General features: G+C 38.3%; 1 protein-coding gene across 8 annotated transcripts in view; it reads right to left on the bottom strand.

Moving 5' to 3' along the window:
* The window catches only part of FOCAD (focadhesin), a 117,061-nt gene that overhangs the window by 80,713 nt on the left and 17,714 nt on the right, over window positions 1-18,634 (bottom strand). For 7 of the 8 annotated variants that reach the window (XM_080573262.1, XM_080573268.1, XM_080573264.1 and 4 more), the window contains 6 exons: window positions 11,469-11,570; window positions 9,179-9,383; window positions 6,514-6,720; window positions 5,967-6,054; window positions 5,092-5,294; window positions 2,677-2,934 (listed from right to left, as the gene is read on the bottom strand). In XM_080573262.1, coding sequence (XP_080429388.1) covers window positions 2,677-2,934; window positions 5,092-5,294; window positions 5,967-6,054; window positions 6,514-6,720; window positions 9,179-9,383; window positions 11,469-11,570 — 1,063 coding nt within the window. The remainder of the gene's footprint in view (window positions 1-2,676; window positions 2,935-5,091; window positions 5,295-5,966; window positions 6,055-6,513; window positions 6,721-9,178; window positions 9,384-11,468; window positions 11,571-18,634) is intronic. The other variant, XM_080573269.1, reaches the window with a different exon arrangement.

The following is an 18,634-nucleotide window of genomic DNA, read 5'->3' as shown; positions in this document are numbered from 1 at the left end:
CTGGAGCGAGTCCAGCAAAGGGCTATGTTGTGGTTTAACCCAGCAGACATCTCAGCAACACAGCCATTTGCTCACCACCCCACACACCAGTGGGATGGGGGAGAAAGTCACAAGCTAAAAATACCTAAGAGCTCATGGGTTGAGATAAAAACAGTTTAATAGGACAGAAGAGGAAGAGAAATAAATAATATTAATAAATAATGATAATGATGATCAAAGTAAATGACACACAATGCAGCTGCACACCACCTGATGACTGATGCCCATCCCATCCCCAAGCAGCGGCCCCCTCCAACCACACCAGCCACCCCATATTAGTTGTTCAACATGATGCCATATGGTATGGGATGGCCCTTTGGCACTTTGGGCCAGCTGCCCTGGTTCTGTCCCCTCAGCTCCCTGTGCACCCCCAGGCTCCTTACTAGCAGGGTGGTATGACAAGCTGAAAAGTCCTTGACGTGGTGTAAGCACTACTCAGCAACTAAAACATTGGTGTGTTATCAGCATTATTCTCATCCTAAATCCAAAACACATCATTGCACCAGCTACTAGGAGGAAAATTAACTCTATCCCACCTGAAACCAGCACAGGCTACTAAAACAATTGAGGGACTGGAGCATCTCTTATGTGAGAACAGGCTAGGGCTTTTTCAGACAATTCCGCCTGAAGAAGAGAAGGCTTAGGTGGATCCGATAAATATGGGTAAGTATTTGAAGGGAGGGTGTCAAGAACGTGGGGCCAGATTCTCCTCAGTGGTGCCTAGTGACAGGACAAGAAGCAACAAGCACAAGCTGAAACACAGGTAGTTCTGTCTGAACATAAGGAAAAATTTCTTTACTGTGAGGGTCACTGAGCACTTGAACAGGTTCCCAGAGACACTGTGGAGTCTCCTTCCCTAGAGATATTCCAAAGCTGTCGGGGCACAGTCTGGGGTAATGTGCTCTAGGGGACTCTGCTTGAACAGGGAAATTGGATTACATCTCCAGAGGTCCCTTCCAACCTCAAGCATTCTGTGACTCTCTGAAATATAATTAAAATCCACAAAAATCAACTATGACACAGGAATATGATTGAATACAATGCTAGAAATACAATAAAGTTTACAAAACGCAAGAAGTTCGATCAAGCTGAGAAAAAAAATTAAAGAAATCGCATGCTCCCAAATCCGTTTCAATCTACTGCACATGAAAAACACCCACAAAAGAAAACAACAAAACAAAGGAGAATTTGACAGAAAATTGAACAGACATATTTAAGAAAGTTAACAGTAGGCAATCCACGAAAGATGGAGATGGCACCAAGTTTAAAAACTTCTCTAGCTTGAGAATTACACTTATCTCCCAAAACAGTGTATAATGGTCCTGTTTTAGCACAGCGTTTCAGTACATGTTTAAAAGCAAGCACATCCTGGGCCAGAACTGCAACGTAGAATTCAGTACCCTAAGACATCAAGCACGCAATCCATAAGCCTTATCTTTTTCCAACTTTTGTGCCACAGATTATGATAGCTATTTGAAACAGAAAGTAGTTTTAAAAATGAAGCAAGTGTGTCTTTACAGCATATCTGAGACTTGAAGCAACATTTTTCCTTTCCCCACATTTTTCTATTTCACAAGTGAAGACTGTTGTTTCTACACAGCGACTCTTCTGCTACATATTACTGTATCTACATTAAAAAGCCAGACATCTACATTTATATTTCTAAAATAGGCAGGAAGGTATAAGCATACTGCATAAATACAGCTTGAATTCACTACTGAAGGAGGGAAGGATGGTACAGACTACAGAGATATTTTTAAAAAGCATGACTGCATACGTTATAATGGACCTGGCAGTCCTCCAGTAACCACAAAAGGACAAAGGGAACAGCAATATGCAATCAACAAAAGCCAGAAATGGTTTACTAGCCTCTTTTCAACTTTTTTTTGTTGTATTTTCATACTAATTAGGTAGTTTCACTAAATAAGCCAGTCATTTTCCTAAGCCTGAAGAACTGATAAACACTACAAAACAGAAATAATACATACGTTGCTGTACGTGACACACAACATTTTTCATGTTGAAAAGCCCGAAAGGGACCAGGGGAGTTCTGGTGAGCTTTGGATGTGTGTACGTACACAAGTGTGTACACGTTCATGTGTGCATCTCTAAGGGCACTCCCCACAGGGGAGTCAAGCTGGCTTGGTGCACACACACATGCACAGACTTGTGTATGTTGGAGTGGAGGGCAGTCTGTGTCAACTACCGCAGTGGAGCTGTGGCCTCAGGGGCTCCTAGGTCCAGATGCCAGCAAATGGGGAGACCAGGATCCAAAAGCCAACCTGCGTGCACACACTGTCTGAGCCCTGCTGCTGGGGAGATCCATACTGTGCACACGTACACACTGAACATACATTCCCACTAGCACACCTTCAACCTGCACAGCTGAAAAGGGGAGCAGCATGAGGCCACTGGTGCTCCTTGTGTTCATGAGTGCTTTGCATCTCTGTGTTATATAAATACAGCCACAGATACATGATGCACACGCGCTCCATGTGCATGTACCTACTGGGAATACAAGCTCAGTCTCACCATTTGCTGGACCTGAGGGCAAGAAGCAGTGGCAGCCTTGTCCCTGTCAGGCCGCAGAATCAAGCCCTATCCCTGTAGCAAAATCCAGTAACAGTAAGTTTTTACCTGAGAACAATCAGCTTTGGCTAATTCCGTAGCAGTCTGGAGTACATCTCGAAGACTGTCTCCATTTTCTTGTATCAACAGATAAGCCAGCAGAAAGAAAACATGGGCAGGGACTTGAGTTGTAATAGGTAGCAGTGATTTCACTGAAGATAACCAGCCAGTAACTGCTGACTTCTCTTTCATGAGCTCTACAATCTTCCAGGTGGTGTACAATGAACTGTAAGAGCTGGTTATTGGAAAAAGGAGTTTGCAGGACATCTGAAAACCAGTGAAACACACAAACAAAACTTTCAGTCCAACAGATAAGGTAAAGAAACAAAAAAAAAAAAAACAATAACTTATTCAGTTCTGTCATCCAAAGCAAGTATTTTGTTTGAGAATCCCAACTCAATAAATGTAAAGAATAAGTCACAATACATTTCTTTACAATCCTTTATGTGAATTCTTGTACTAAGGATGATTGAATGCATTGATAATTCTCTACTTGGGAGATTCCTCTGTATTTGGCATCCATCTCCTGTAAGTAACTGCAGTCCTACCTCCTCACTAAAATGTATATAATGAAATTGGAGTGCATTAAAAACTTACATTCCTGACCATGACATGTCCATCACAAAAGTATAAGCTTATAATAACAGTATTTACATATTTTAAGGAAATCCTCTTACTTTTCATAGCACTCAATAAAACACCACACTCTCTGGCTGACAAGATAACTTGGAGTCAACAATCTCCTCTGGATAAATTTGTGAAACTGCCATAGATATAGCTACTTAAACTTTACCCAAGGACACAGAGTCAACAAAGAGCATCAGTGTCTGTAAGTTATACTGTTTAGTTGTCTGACTCTATATCTTAGTATTTGAAAACAAGATCAGGCTGTTAAAGACTTTTCTCTTTCTTTCTTTCTTTCCTTTTTTTCTTTTTTTTTAAAGCCTGGAAAAAAACTGCTAAAGTTGTTAGAGCCTGAAATATTATATTGATATCTCCCACCCCTCATTACTTCCCCTCAAGGCTGTGCTACACAATTGTACTCTCTCCTTTCTCCTGTTATTTCACCTGCATGGAAAGAAGCTATCACCATATTTTTACTTTAAAAGTGCACTTCATTCAAGCAAGATAGACAGAAAATCTCAGGCTTACAACTCTGAAAAATATACACAAATCCCTTAATGGCAAAAATGCAGTTAAGGTTAGCCATGTCCTAAATTGAATAATTCTCCATTACCACTACTGCCAAAAAAAAAGTGAAGAAAATATACCATAACCAAACGAAGTTCGTAAATTATTCAGGACCATGCCCAGGTGGCTTCCAAAGTTCTCCTAGAACGTGGAGACTCCACAACCTCTCTGCAGGCAACCTGTGCCTGTGCACAGTCACCTGCACAGCAAAGAAGGATTTCCTGAGGTTTAGACAAAACCTTCTGCGTCCCACTTTGTGCCTATTGCCTCTGACCCTGTCAATGGGCACCACCGAAATGGGCCCGGATCTGTCTTCATTGAATCCTCCCTTCAGTTATTGATATACATTGATGAGATCCCCTCTAAGACTCTTCTTCTCTAGGCTAAGAAGTCCCAGTGTCTCAGTCTTTCCCAGAGGAGAGACGACCCAGTCCCTTGATCATGTTGTTGGCTCTTTGTTGGGCTCTCTCCACTGTGTCCATGTCTCTCTTGCACTGGTAGCCTAGTACTGTACTGGACACAGTACTCCAGGTGTAGCCTCACCAACTAGAGTAGAGTAGGAAATAGACGATGAAACTGGAGTGAGATTTCGGGACAAGGAAATCAGATTTGGTGTGTTTTTCTGTCTCCAAGTCATCACATCACCACGCTCCCCACACTAAACAACAGAGGTATAAATAAGAAAGGAAACTTAGCTTCTACAGTGCTAAGTATATCTTGATCACGAGACTTACTATCACCTATTCTCAGAACAGAGGAAACAAATAGGTAGAGGGGCCCACATGAACAAATTAAAAATGAAAACACAAAAATACAACAGCACAGATTAAAATGAGCCAAGATAACTAGCTGGTAAGGAAAAGCATATAGATCAGCAGAATAAGCAAGATTCTGAAAGAGATAAAATAAGTAAAGCTCATATAGTTCTCTACCAAGTCCTGTTAATTAATCAACAGTGCTAGTGAATTCTTTAATCTATATGGTCTCTTAAAGGAAAGAAATTCATGTAATAAATAAAATGATATCTAACATACACACATTTTACTAGCAGTCTAGTTTTATGTATTATACATATTTTTGACTGTTTCCATACAACATATTATACGGACAAGCTCATAGATGTAGTCTTTACTAGTCAGCTAAGTATAATGGAGCAAACTGTTACATGTATCTGCTATCTGCCCCCCCCCCCAAAACAAACAAACAAACAAACAAAAAACCACAGAGCCTTACCATTTCCTTTCTATTCTTCACACCCTCCTCCTGTAACATTCCCAAAAGATTTATAGCCAGCTGCTGCCGGGTAGCTCCAGAATCATCCTCTGGTAAGCAGTCTCCAACTGACGAAGAAGATAAGATCTGTAGCACAGGCATCACCAAAACAAGGGCCGTGGCTGAGACATTCTGGGTTTCTGAAGTGGAAAGGATCTTGTAGGCTATTAAAAACAATGTGGGGACAAAGACAAAAAAAAGATCAGTTAGAGAAAAAAAAAGAATAATTTCTACTTTTAAGTATGAAACAAACATTTCCAGGAAACACTCTGGTCAAAAAAAGTAACAGTCTCAAGAATTACACTATGTACATAACTGAGCCAAAATGCAAAATATTGTTGGTAAAATTCTATTTAGACACCCATACACTTCTGTTCTTTACTGCAAAGTACCTGATGGCAGCAAGAAATACAATAATGGAATGTAGCATAGTCTCTCATTTTTACTGAAATAACTCCATTAAACCAAACTGTTAAATCAAAAGCTCAAACATCACTACGACTGCCAAGATTGCTCTCTTAAGATCTGTCAGAAGAAACCAATCATGATGTATGAATCTCAGTTGAGAAGGTCCTGTTGTTGACTTAAAAATCAAACATAAACCTCAGGACAGCAGGGAGCTTAGAATACAGTAACATTCATGGAAAAAGTCAGGGAAAATTTATCCTTATTGCCGTCAGATCAAATGTTACTTTTTAAATCAAGGAAACATGCTACTTAAATAAAAACATTTCACAACTCAATCTAACTTCAGGGCAATGCAGTGCCTATTTTCCAAACACACAAGTAAATACACAGTCTTCAGAGTGCAAATTCCTCTTTCACAAGAAAGTTACCTAGACTCAGGACAGACTTCTGCTGACTTTCTGGTGTCTGCAGCAGTAGAAATGCTAGCCCTATTATACTTTGTTCCACTGGAAACACCTACAGAGAAAAACAAAAAGAGGTTCAAGTTATCTTTGTTTTTAGTGGGGATAAACACTAGAAATAAACAGCAAACAAAACTCCTTAAGGAGTTTCTCCTCGCATTGTAGTGGATGCACAAACAGTGACACAGTGTATGCAATGAAGAATACAAATAGGGTGTAAGAAGTATTTTAATAGAATTACTACAACTTTGTAATTTGTTACGTCATTCAAACCTTTTTAACTCAGTTTAAACCAACTTCCATGGTAATATGCTGACTTACACATTACAGCACCAGTTAATTTCTTTCCTCCTGGAGGTTTTTAACCAAGAAAAAAAAAACGGCTTTCAAAACAGCACTGGTCACTTGCAGATTAATGTCATGCATCAACATCATGTCTTTGACACGACATTCTTAAAATTTAAGATTACTTCTTTTTTTCTTTTTAACCCTCCCTGTCCCCCCAAGCTCTTACCTCTTTTAAAAGCTCAAAGTTGTCCTCTATTAAGGAGATCAAAGATGAACATTCTCCTGTTATATTTAAACACACTTCACAGAAGCATATCAGTTGCAGACAAAATTGAGATAACTGGTCTTTCCAAAATGCAGGATAGCGCAACAGGCTGAGGAATAGCTCTTGCAGAAAAAACAACGCTTCTGTAACTTGTGGCAAGTCTTTAAGCTGTAAACAGGTAATTAAAAAACACATTCTGGTTTAGTTGCCCTTCCCGATCTATGCAGGATTCCCCCAGCTTTAACATTACTTCTACTAGCTCTACAATCTTTTCATTGCAAATATTAGTAAGACTTTGAAGAAATACCTATGAACTAAATTCAGCAATCTCTGATATAGATTACTACAGAGTTGACTGATTTAAGGTCCTAAAATAAAATTAGAAACACATGAATGAATAAAAAGGTTTCTTGGTAGCTGATGAGAAGAATCCCATGCTCCTCAAATGCAGTAGCAAATAAATTCAATTATTGGGGTTCTATCAGCCAAATAAAACAAATTGTATGGGGATTTCACACAGCAGGTATATATTCTCGTAACAGAAATATCCTAGAAATATCCTACTCCAGGATATTTCCTTGTAATGCAACGAAGATTTAACATATGTCTCAAAAGAGAAGGGTAGTGGTATTTTCTTCCTCCAGAGCACTATGTAATTCAACAGTTACAAAAAAAGAAAAGCTATACTCAAAGAAGTGGCATACCCCAAAGCTCTTGGTGATATACCTAAAAGCCAAGCAAACAGTTTTCAAGTAACAGGTTGCCTTAAAATGCTAATTTCTCAGATATGCCTACAGCACTTCTACATTTCTGCACTTGAAAGTTCCAGTTCCAGGCAAACCTTGCTGTTCTGCTACAAACCCTGGAGCCAGCATTAGGATAACACAGCAACCTTGCCTATTCTTGATTTTTAGTCCCTTTGAGTAAATTCTGTGAATCGGCTGCTCTAACCAGAACCCTCATGCCCACTGAATTCTTCAGCAGAAAAGTCTGCAAGTGACCAACTGTACTTTTGACCAGTGGTTGATATTGTAAGGCAGTATGATTAGGAAGCATTTCAGTATTTCTACAGTTACAGAATGACAGAATCGTTTAGGTTGGGAAAGACCTTCAAGATCATCAAGTCCAACCATCAATCTGACCTCCTGAGTCCCATCACTAAACCATGGCCTTTAGCGCCACGTCTACACGTCTCTTAAGTACCTCCAGGGATGCGGACTCCACCACTTCCCTGGGCAGCCGGCTACAGTGCTTGACCACCCTCTCCAACAAGAAACTCTTCCTAATATCTCAGTACAGAGGATTAAATGAGGCTGACCTTAAAGGAAGTTTAAGAAGAACCCGGGGTTCAGAGAAGAAAGGAGAAAGAATGACAGTACATTAAACATGCTTCTTCAGGCAGTATTTCCCTTTCCATTGTGAAATTATCTCAGGCAAGTCAGAAACATACAATGGATAAAACTAAAGTATTCGCAGAAGTTTAAAAAATGTAACTCAATGTTAGTTTAAACAAAAAAAAGAGCAGAAGTACCAATGAGCACAGAGGAAATAGAGGTTCATAACTGAGTTTACAAGTTGTCTTCGGTGCCATTTTGTGGCTAATTTTTACCAAGTCAGAATCTTGGTCATACATTAAGGACACAATGTTACACTTAAAATCTCGTAGAATAAAGACAGAAAGTCAGAAGCATCCCTATGACTAAAAAGAACAGCAAGTACCTGTCATCACAAAGACTAGACCTGAACCATGACAGATGTGTATAATACAAGTTATTTGTCCAAAAGGTTGTGAGAAGTAGCTACCAGTAGAAAATATACTTTATCCCTAAGGAGGAAGAAGTTACCAGATTCCTTGTGGCCTATTTAGTTTGACATTATGACTATTTTCAAACCCTCTCTAAGACAATAATACCACAACACATCATGTTTACTTGAAACTAAAGATGGTGTTCTAACTGTATTACAGAGGAAAGAAAAAGGTACACAGAGAACAAAAAAGCTTGACCAATGTCACAGTAAAGCATGAGGCAAAGCAGAACTATTAACTTGAATCAATACCCTAGACCTAAAGGAGACAGAAAAATTAAATCCTAGCTCCAAGCAAATGTCATTGTCAGCTAAAAAGTACATTCAAAAGCTTCAGCATATTACAGAAGCGCTAAGTTTTGCTTTCAGATCCATTAATTCCTTTTGTTACAAAGAGGGACACAGAAATACCTAGAAGTACTTAAATCACGCTTCTCATATAGTTTGTTTCATTTTAATACAATTTTTTAGTTAACAGAACAATAAAAAACAAAAAAAAACAAAGTTTTTGGCAAATAGACCACAATTTAACAATATTCATGGGTATCTCCTACAAGATTACTATATGTTTCCTGAGCAACTAATGGCAAACAGTTGTTGTAAACATCTTTCAATTTACATCTTAATAGGCAGATTTAAACACCTAAAAAATAATCACTTTTTCCTAGGAACAGACAGTTTTTTAGATTTCTTTACTATCAACAAAGGAGGTCTACAGGAAATGGAAGACAGTGCTATATTTGCACACTTGAAATGCAGTAATAGTACTATCACTGCCTTGATAGCATTCATAAAAGGCAAGGTCAAGCAACAACTCTACCTGAAGGTGTGGAATCAAATCACATAGAAGTTGAAGAATCTGGCGTTCCAGCACAGATGGTGCTTCAGTGTGCTTTGGACCACGTGGCTGAAGTAAAATCCTAAGTAATCCCATTCGCAATTCAGCATTTTCCCGTAACTGAGATGGTTCACAATACAGGTATCTTAGAAATGGAGCCATTATACCAACACAAGAACTCTGTGCCCTGCAGTTCAAAAAATAAGTTTGCAAGATTGCTTTCAACTATAAACTGAACAAGCTACAACAAAAACCCAAGCAATGTGAGATTCCCTGGGTCTGCAATAATTTACAGGATACAATTAACAGGAAGGTTCTACGAAAAGCATTAGTAAATCTCACCAAAAAAAGTTTGACTTACTGGCACAAAGAACTTACATGAGATCACAAACAGCAACTACACAATGAAGTGCATTCGGATAAGACAGTATTTAAGCATGACTATGATTTGATATATACTTGCAGATCATGACACATGGCTTTTGTTTTTTTTTTTTAAAGTCATCAATTCAAGAAAGTGACTTTCCTTGCTGAATGTTCCAAGAGACTATTCTATCATACTGAACCAGTACTTGGATAACACTATTCGGAAACACTTTGAACTACAAATAATGATTTAATTTAAAAAGAGCCATCCATTCCTTCCTAGTTGTTTCCTATAGTTGTTAAAGACCATTGGCCAAAAACAGGTGGTTTAACAAACATAGCTTCCTGACAAAGAATTCATCACAGAATAAGTCTTCCAGTTTGACCATGTTACAAATACCAGCTGATCTTGACATTATTAGAACAATCAAATTAAGTTAATGGTCAATACATTAAAAATATACAGAAAATCAAAATTGTTTCAAACAAGACTCAGCCCTGATGTAGAGCTTGAACATGACTCCATAATAAACCCACATCAGTGTATTCTCAGTCTAGAAGTTAGTCCACAGAAACCTTTATACAAAAAGCAGCAAGGAAGTTTAAGATGTCTGCCGTTTCAGTAAGATTAACTCCTATTTTAATTCCATATAAACCACCAGCAACAAATTCACAGTTCATTCCACCAGTCCGATCTCCAACAAGACTCTTCATGAGTCCTGGATTTAGCAGCTGAGAAACAAATCTGCAAATAATATTTTAAAGACTCTGATTTTTTAAATTGAACAAAATGTTGTTTTTTAATTTTTTTTTATTTTTTTTTTTATTTGAGAGTCTCACTGCTGATCACATAGCTAAGGCCTACCAGAAATTTAAGAGATTAATGAACTTATTTTACTTGTTTAATCAGAGCAACAGAATACAGAAGTCAGTTTCACTGTACCATTATTCTGTTGAATTTGCGCAAGTCTTTGAGAAAACAGGAGGAAGGAGATCCTTTTTTATCTGAAATGCATACATACGGCTGTAAAAATCACTGAAAACATTTGTCTGCAAGGCTGCTACAACATTTGGTATCTTATGCTGAAGATTTATTGGACAAGTTTCTTGGAGATGAGCATGAAAGAACGTTGAAGTTGTTGGTAACTTGGATATTTGTTTCTTGTTAAGACTTTTTAAAATATGAGTGTGCCATTGATTTTCAAGAATTATGCACCATTTGTAGAGACCTCATCCGTAACTATGAGATATAATCTCCCATGCTTTCTCTGCATCATTTGCATGTTTTGCTTATATCTGCATACTAATCATCATCTTCATCTAAGCAGTCAAAATCTTGGCAAACATACATCATTTTTTATCCCTGTAAAACTCCACTTGCCAAAATACACTGGAGAGCACAGTTTCCAATGGGATTGGTAAACTGTTTTTCCATTAGTAGCTCAATTACAGTATCCATGGTATCTGGCATATAACAGGGATCCATTTTTTTTTACTATTATTCTCTGCACTATATTATATTCTAATATATTATTTACTATTATGAGACTTCATTTTTACCTCTGCTTACAAAAGCAAGTAATCAAAATTGATTGTTTTCAAGCAAATTTCCCAAAATATTATCAACTTTGCACAAATTTCTCCAAATCCATAAAAAAAAAATAACACAGAAGAGTTAAGAAAACAAAATTAAAACCTGGATTCTTACTGAATCATCTTATTACTTCGTTGTTCTGTTTTTAACCTTTAAATTGTGTCATTACATCTTATAATTATCTGTTTCGAAAGGTATTCTTCTTACTGCTTACATACAAACCTTGACCACTGCAGCTACCTTCAAGAAAAAAATACACTGACACAATTCAGTTATCCACATTTGCTATTTTTTGTTCATTCATTTATTTACCTCTCTGGACACTGTTGGAAAAATACTGTTATCTGTTGCAGTAGAACTGGCCAGCAATCAGGTCTGTTTTCAAGGACAGTGATTAATGGATGAGGACTGTTCCTGAAATACAGAGAAATCATATTTGGATCTACAATGCAAAAAGTGAGCGTGCAAGGTAACTATGTTCAGAATAAAAGCAGCTGCTGAAATAGACAGTTTTGTTGACTCATACTAGCAGTTCCCTTTACCAGCTTTGCTACGACTGTTATGCTATCAAATGAGCACATTTTGCTGGATGCTTGGGAAACATGATTAAAATGAAGAGTCTATTTGGAAAGCTTTGACCCACTTCTATTTTTGTTTAAAATCAACACTTAAGGATCACTGTTTAGTTGTGTTGCCTGACTTGCACTGGTAGCAACACTAGGCTCCAGCAGTAGTGTCCAAGTAATACCCACAGAATAATTTCAACCAAGGCACACTTCACTCCAGTCTTTCAAGCACATGTACAAATATCCAGTGTGTGAAACCAGAGAGACCATTTGTCCTGCCAAATACTTCAGATCTGCTCACAACTGACTATCCTTCCCCCCAGTCCTTTTTTAGGGGCAGGGGGAAGAGAACGGCTGGCCACACCAGCAGCCTAGAAACATGCTCTTTTCTGCCAGCCCTGTGACAACTGTCGCACTTGAAAAGGCCACTGAGGCCTCAGAGTCACCTGCTCTTCTCAGATCAATCTCTGATCACCAACACTGCCCCCACCTCCAGAGTCCATGACTGAAGGCCACCTACAACACCCAGAACTGCTAAGTTCCCATTAAACAGTGACTACCCTTAAACACTGATTACTCCCACCAAACAGTGATAGGAGCAAGTGGGAAGAGAAGCTGAGCAGGAGGTGGGGGGAGCCTGAAGTAACCTTTTTGTTCTCTAAGAAGCAAAAACAAAGTTATTGAACTACAGTATGCTTCTATGAGAAGGGAAAACGGAGTACTGGAGCCTGAATATTAAATTTCCTGGAGAGGTGGGGCACTGGAAAGAACTGCTGACGTGAAACAAATTCATCACTACCTCCAACACCTTTTTCTGGAGTCACCCACTGTCCTTGCCATGACTGGCTCCCTTACTCTCGCCTGCTTGCTAAGTATCCTCTTTCTCCCCGGTTCCCTCTTCTGCTTCAGCCAACTACAAGCACGGTCGCGTAGACTCTTTTCCGGGACACCAACAGCTTAACAGCATGCGTCTGGACACCTCCCTGCTCTCAGAGCTGAAACAACATTCCTAATAGCAAGACAGAAAAGTTGCAAGGGGAAAGTCTTGCTGATTCCTACAGATCTGCTAAACACAAGAAGAGAGAGCACAGCTATGGGAAAAAATGGAAAGGCAACAGGTGTGCATATATCACTTAAGGCTGGCAGACAGAATGCTGCCATAAACCTAGAAACTGCATCTGGTGAAGAACACCACCTTCGGCTTGGTTAAGCAGCACTCCTGTTTGCATGCTCATCAAATCTGTGCTACAGACTAAGAGACCTGGTATGCACTGATTGTGTACTGACTGTCTACAGTCAGTATTACCTACAAAGTACTGAGTTATCTGAAACCCACCAATTTAAGTGGTACATCTCTTCTCTTGCCTCAGACACTAGGCCTTTTAAATAAAACAGTAAGAAGGAATTGAGAGGGACACATCCAGCACACACATATCCAACATATACTAAGGCTCCTTGCAGGTGTTTGCAAGCATGATTTTCATGCATGAGAGCTGAAACACTACACTGGAGAAGCTGTTCGTTTTCTTAATACACTGTTAATTTCACTACTGAGTGATGGAGTCAAATGAGTCTTTTAGAGAAGATTTATAGCAGCATTTGGTTTGTTCACTTTTGTTTTTTAAAAAGTAGTGAAGACCAGAAAGTCTGAGATCTGTAGCAGTCTTTTTGTTACAGAAGACAACAAAAAATTAATATAGACACACTCATATTCAACGGCGTTGTGCTACGAACACAAGCATTTTCAGCAGCACCAAGCAAATCCAGCTACAAGTGAAGTGAATTGAGATCTGCAGGAATCCCATTAAAAAAAAATAAAAATAAATGCAGTGTCATTAGATACGGCAAATTTAATAAAAAAATTTAGATTTTGAAGAGAAAGTAAGTTTTGTTCAACTGTTTCTTTCTTCACGAGCTTCAAACTACATTGGATCTTTGGGTGCAAATATGTAGAAAATCTTGCTTTGATTTAAAAAGCATCTTTTGTTATGGAAGCATATCCACGCAGCAAAAAAAAAGTTTTGTAATATGCTTTTAAGCATGAAGAATAAGTTTTTTTTTATTGATAGAGACATAATTGAATAATATGAGCTTATGGATCTGAGACCAACTACAAGGTTATCATTCCTAAAGACAAGTGGAAAATGGAAATGTCTTCCATCTCTTTAATTAATCTAAAAGGAGTGCAATTTAAATTACTGTATTTAAATCTCTAAAAAAAGTATTAATTCACATCACCAAAGAAAGGTTGAGGTAGGAAATGACCTCTGAAGGCCATCTGGTCCAACCCCCCTGCTCAAGCAGGGACACCCAGAGCAGGTTGCCTGGGACCATGTCCAGGTGGCTTTTGAAGATCTCCAAGGAAGGAGATGCCACAGCCTCTCTGGACAACCTGTGCCAGTGCTCAGTCACCCACGGAGTGAAAAAATGCTTCCTGATGTTCAGACAGAGCCTCCTGTGTTTCAGTTTGTGTCTGTTGTGTCTTGCTCTGTCACTGGGTACCGCTGAAAAGAGTCTAGATCTGTCTTCATTGCATTCTCCCAAGTAGCTTTCAGCTTACTCAGGTAGCTAGCTTAAAAAAAAAAAAAAAAAAAAAACAGTCACTGGAACAATTCACGAAGCACAGAACATTTTTTTTTTTTTACACTGAATTCTTCCCTCTGCTCCTCAAATAATTTTTCTTCTAAAAAGGTGTGATTCTCTTCAAGAAAATACGCAATTTGAAATTACAGGGATTTTCACAAGACTGACCAATGCGATGGACTACTTACAGCACGTTCAGAAAACATATATTAAGTAAGATCATAAGGATGCAAGCATTCCAACTCCGGCATTCATTTGGGGGCTGGAGGTGTCATACTTGCCATATTCATTACCCTAAAATTTGTTTACTTATATATGTGGTCTTCAAATGTCCACCTTCCTTGATTCTGCAAACACTTGAATTAAGAGTATTCTACAATCTGTGTACAAGGACTAGAAATAGTAAGGTTATTGTCACATTGTAACTTTCCAAGACCACACACAGCATGCCAGAAACAAAAATGTAGTTGCCTGCCTACCACTAGAGTCCAGCAAATCATAGACAGGACCATTTTTGACACAGCAAGCTAGAAATAGCACAACTCATATCATGCCAGAACCTTGAAAGAGTGCAGCCAAGTACAAGACATACAGTGTGACAGCACCTGCTTATTTCACAGAATCACAAAATCGTAGAACAGCTTGGGTTGGAAGGGACCTCAAAGATCAGAGTTCCAACCCCGCTGCCATGGGCAGGGGTATCACCCACTAGATCAGGGAGACCTCCCACTACACCAGGTTGCTCAAAGACCCAGCCAACCTGGTCTTAAACACTTTCAGGAATGGGGTATCCACAGTTTCGCTGGGCGAAATTTCAATACCTTTGTCATTATTTTAAGATTTAATTAACTTCCCTAACAAGAGGAGTGTATCTTCAGCCATTTAAGTGCTCCTATGATGCTGAGATTAGTGAAACCTTTAAAAAGTAGGCACACATGACAGGTCAAGTTCAAAATTGAGTATCCAGAAAAAAGCTCAGTATCCAGAAAAAAACAAACCTTTTATGGCAAATTTTGTGTGCTCTGATACTAACATAACTGCAGTGAACTGGACACTAAAAGAAAGCTGTTAAGCTCCACAATGAAAGAGTGATTAATAACGAAACATCAAAACATGCAAACCAAAAAAGTTACACTTGGTAATGTTTTTGGCAGTAGGAGAACTAGGCACGTACCAAGAAATTTATCTTCAGAAATTTGTCTTCAGAAATTTATCTTAAGGATCCCTTGCACAACAGTATGAAATGCACATCATTATAATTCTTCTATCCTAAATTATTGCCAGTGGCTTCAGAATAAACTAAAATGCACAACCAGATAAAGATATCCAGCTGTAAATACGTGAGTCCCTAGGGAAACAATGAGTTGTCTTATGGAGGGACAACAACAAAGCAAAAGATATTAACTTTTAGGTCACCTCAACCTTTTTGTTCCATCTCTGAACATGAGAGCGCTCCACTCTGATTTAGAGAACAAATTCAGTGATGAATTGCTTTTTCTGTAAGAGGAAACAATGTCTGCAGTCAAAACACATTTCTATTCATGCCACTGTAACCCTGACCCTTTCAGAAACATGAGGTAGTACTTTATTCCATCTAACATGAATTTTGAAAGCATTTTTCTACCTTCTCTAAATTTTGATTTCAGAAAGTTTGTTACAAGCTAAACACATGGCAGAAACAGTTCTCCAGAATTTTTTAGACGACAAAACCATGCAAAGTGAATTATTAATAATAACATAAAACACTAGTCCATTTAAAAAAAAGTCAATGGCTTCCAGCAAAAATGTGTAGCCAAGGTCCTGTGAGTGTCTGCCATAACCCAACTAGACTGAGGATGCTGACAAATGTTTCTCATAAAAATTGCTCTTCCCTGCCCTTCCACTCCATTCAGCTTAACATTGGGTTACTGGACAGGCATATTAATATTCACAGGAAACCAGCAGACAACTTTATGCCAAACCAGAGAGAGAATTAATCCACTGGGAATGCTCAGTTCTCACCCAAAGTGAGAATGACTTGCAGGCTACTTCTGTCTCTGCTACAGCTGGTCCCAACTTCATCACAAAAAATGCAGACCATCCCATATGTGAATTTAAAAGTCACATCAATTATTTCACACATCCTTACAAAATAGCATATTTGGTTTGGTATTTATCTGCCCTTGGAACACTAGTTATTCAGAAAGACAGCAATACTTACACAGCTTGTGGAAACAATTAGGAACTAAATGATAAATGAGGCTGTTCTCTACCAACTTACTAGGGTAAAAGGAACATTTCCTGCTTTCTACAACAAGACAGACAATCCCTTCCCTATTTTCCAAGGTAGATTTGCTTAAAGAAATTGGAGAATCCCAGCCTTAAAACTACAAGGGCTTCCCCAAAAGAAATCAGAAAACATAACCAGACAAAATTCCCCAAATTGCACATTATTTTCCCCCATTTCTTTTCAAGATCTGTTCACAGTATTGTATCATCACAAGAAGACGTATTGTAAAAGTAGTTCTATTATCCATAACTAACATTGGCCTTAAAGCCAAATCTATTTTTTAGCCCATAATATTGTTTCAACACACATCCAAAGAGATGAGAATCGCAAACTCCTTGTGAACACACTTCTACTTTTGAATCTTCATTAATGATTTCTGTATAGAATATTTTTGCATAGCTGACAGCATAACATGAGAATAACATAATGGGATGTTTCTATTGGTGAGTACAATTCTCAAATTTCTATCAGAAACTAAGTTTTAATGACAGTCACACTTTAACACTCTGGTGCAATATACTAGAAACACTATAGCATATGATAGAATTCAACTATAACATTTGTTACTTAACAACTCATTGAATAAAGACATACCTTTTTGTAAACAAAAAAAAACAAATGCCAGATGTCAAAAATCGGAGCATTTTGACCTACTAGGTACTCAAGACTAAGTCAAACAACTAATGTAACGTTTGTCTTCACTGGAGTAAAGCAGAAGCAAAAGGAAAAACAAAAAAAGGTATTGGCTAAGTCTAAGACATGCAAGTCTGCTGTTGATTCTCAGTTCTCTATTAATTTAAATAACCGTAAACAATTTTGAATTATAAAACTTCACCTTTTGCTTGTATGCTACCAGCATTTTTCATTTTGCAAGGGAAAAATAAATAGTCTTTTTTTCCCAACTGGAGAGAGGCTGTTCCTGTATTCCAACCACACCCTACTACCTACCCTTTTTTTCACATGGAGCCTGGATTAAGCCCCTTTAACTTGGCCTCTTCTACCATGAGACATAAAAAAAGTTTATTTACCACAGAAGAAAAAGTTTTCAAAAGACTTCCATCTCACTAGCGTTCATTACCTGCTTTTTCAATTAAAATTGTTCTTTAGAAGTATGAACTTTGTATAAAGAACTGATGTAACCAGAAAAACAAAGACACGCAGGAGTTCAGGAATGCAAATACATCCAGCTCTCCAAAAGTGTTTTCCACTTTACCTAAGCAAAATGAAATAGTGAGGAAAAGACATGACTCTCCTCTACTTAACAGTGCCTTTTATACTCTTAAAGCACTAGAGCTACAACATGTTATTGTATCTGTTCCCTGAATAAAATCAAATTTGAAAAACATGACCAGAGCTTGGATCTTCTCCAGATGAAGAAGACACAAAAGTAGCTGTTCATATCAGCACTGACTCATGGTTTCTCTAGAGCTGGATGAAATCACCAAGATGTACCCTCAAGAAGACTGCTACTGCACGACAAGCTGCTTTTTATTAGTAGTTCTGAATGCATTTTGAAATCATTTATTTTTACATGGCAACCACTTCAACTGTAAAAGCATTTAGTAACCTCACTTTGATAGCAGAAACAAAGCTGGAAAAATAGGTAGAGGAAAGTGGCCCCCAGTCTACCTAACATAAAAGGACCATTGGCAATCATCAAGCTACGAAGTATGCATAAGTCCCAGTATTTATTTGTTCTTTTTCTCATACAGCCTTCCTGTTGCCATTGCCCCTCTTGAGCTTCTGGTGGTTGTCTTATCTCTCTACTATTAAACTCCTTAAAACTTTCAACCAAATATCACAGAATCAGAGAACTGTTTAAGTTAGAAGGGACATCCTGAGATTATCTAGTCCAACCCATCTGCTCAAGCAGAGTCAGTTAGAGAAGGCTTCCCAGAACTTTGATCATCTCCAAGGACAGAGACTCCACATCCTCCTAAGCAACCTGCACCAGTGCTTGATCACTTGACAGTCAAAAAAAAAAAAGTATTTTCTTGAGTTCATATGGAAACACCTGTGTTCCAATTTGTGCCCATTGCCTCTTATCCTGTCAATAGACA

The sequence above is a fragment of the Anser brachyrhynchus genome, assembly GCF_964034855.1.
Source record: "Anser brachyrhynchus genome assembly, chromosome: Z".
In the NCBI taxonomy this organism is placed as follows: domain Eukaryota; kingdom Metazoa; phylum Chordata; class Aves; order Anseriformes; family Anatidae; genus Anser; species Anser brachyrhynchus.
The sequence above is the reverse complement of the archived record's forward strand: the minus strand, read 5'-3'. Positions and strand labels throughout refer to the sequence as shown.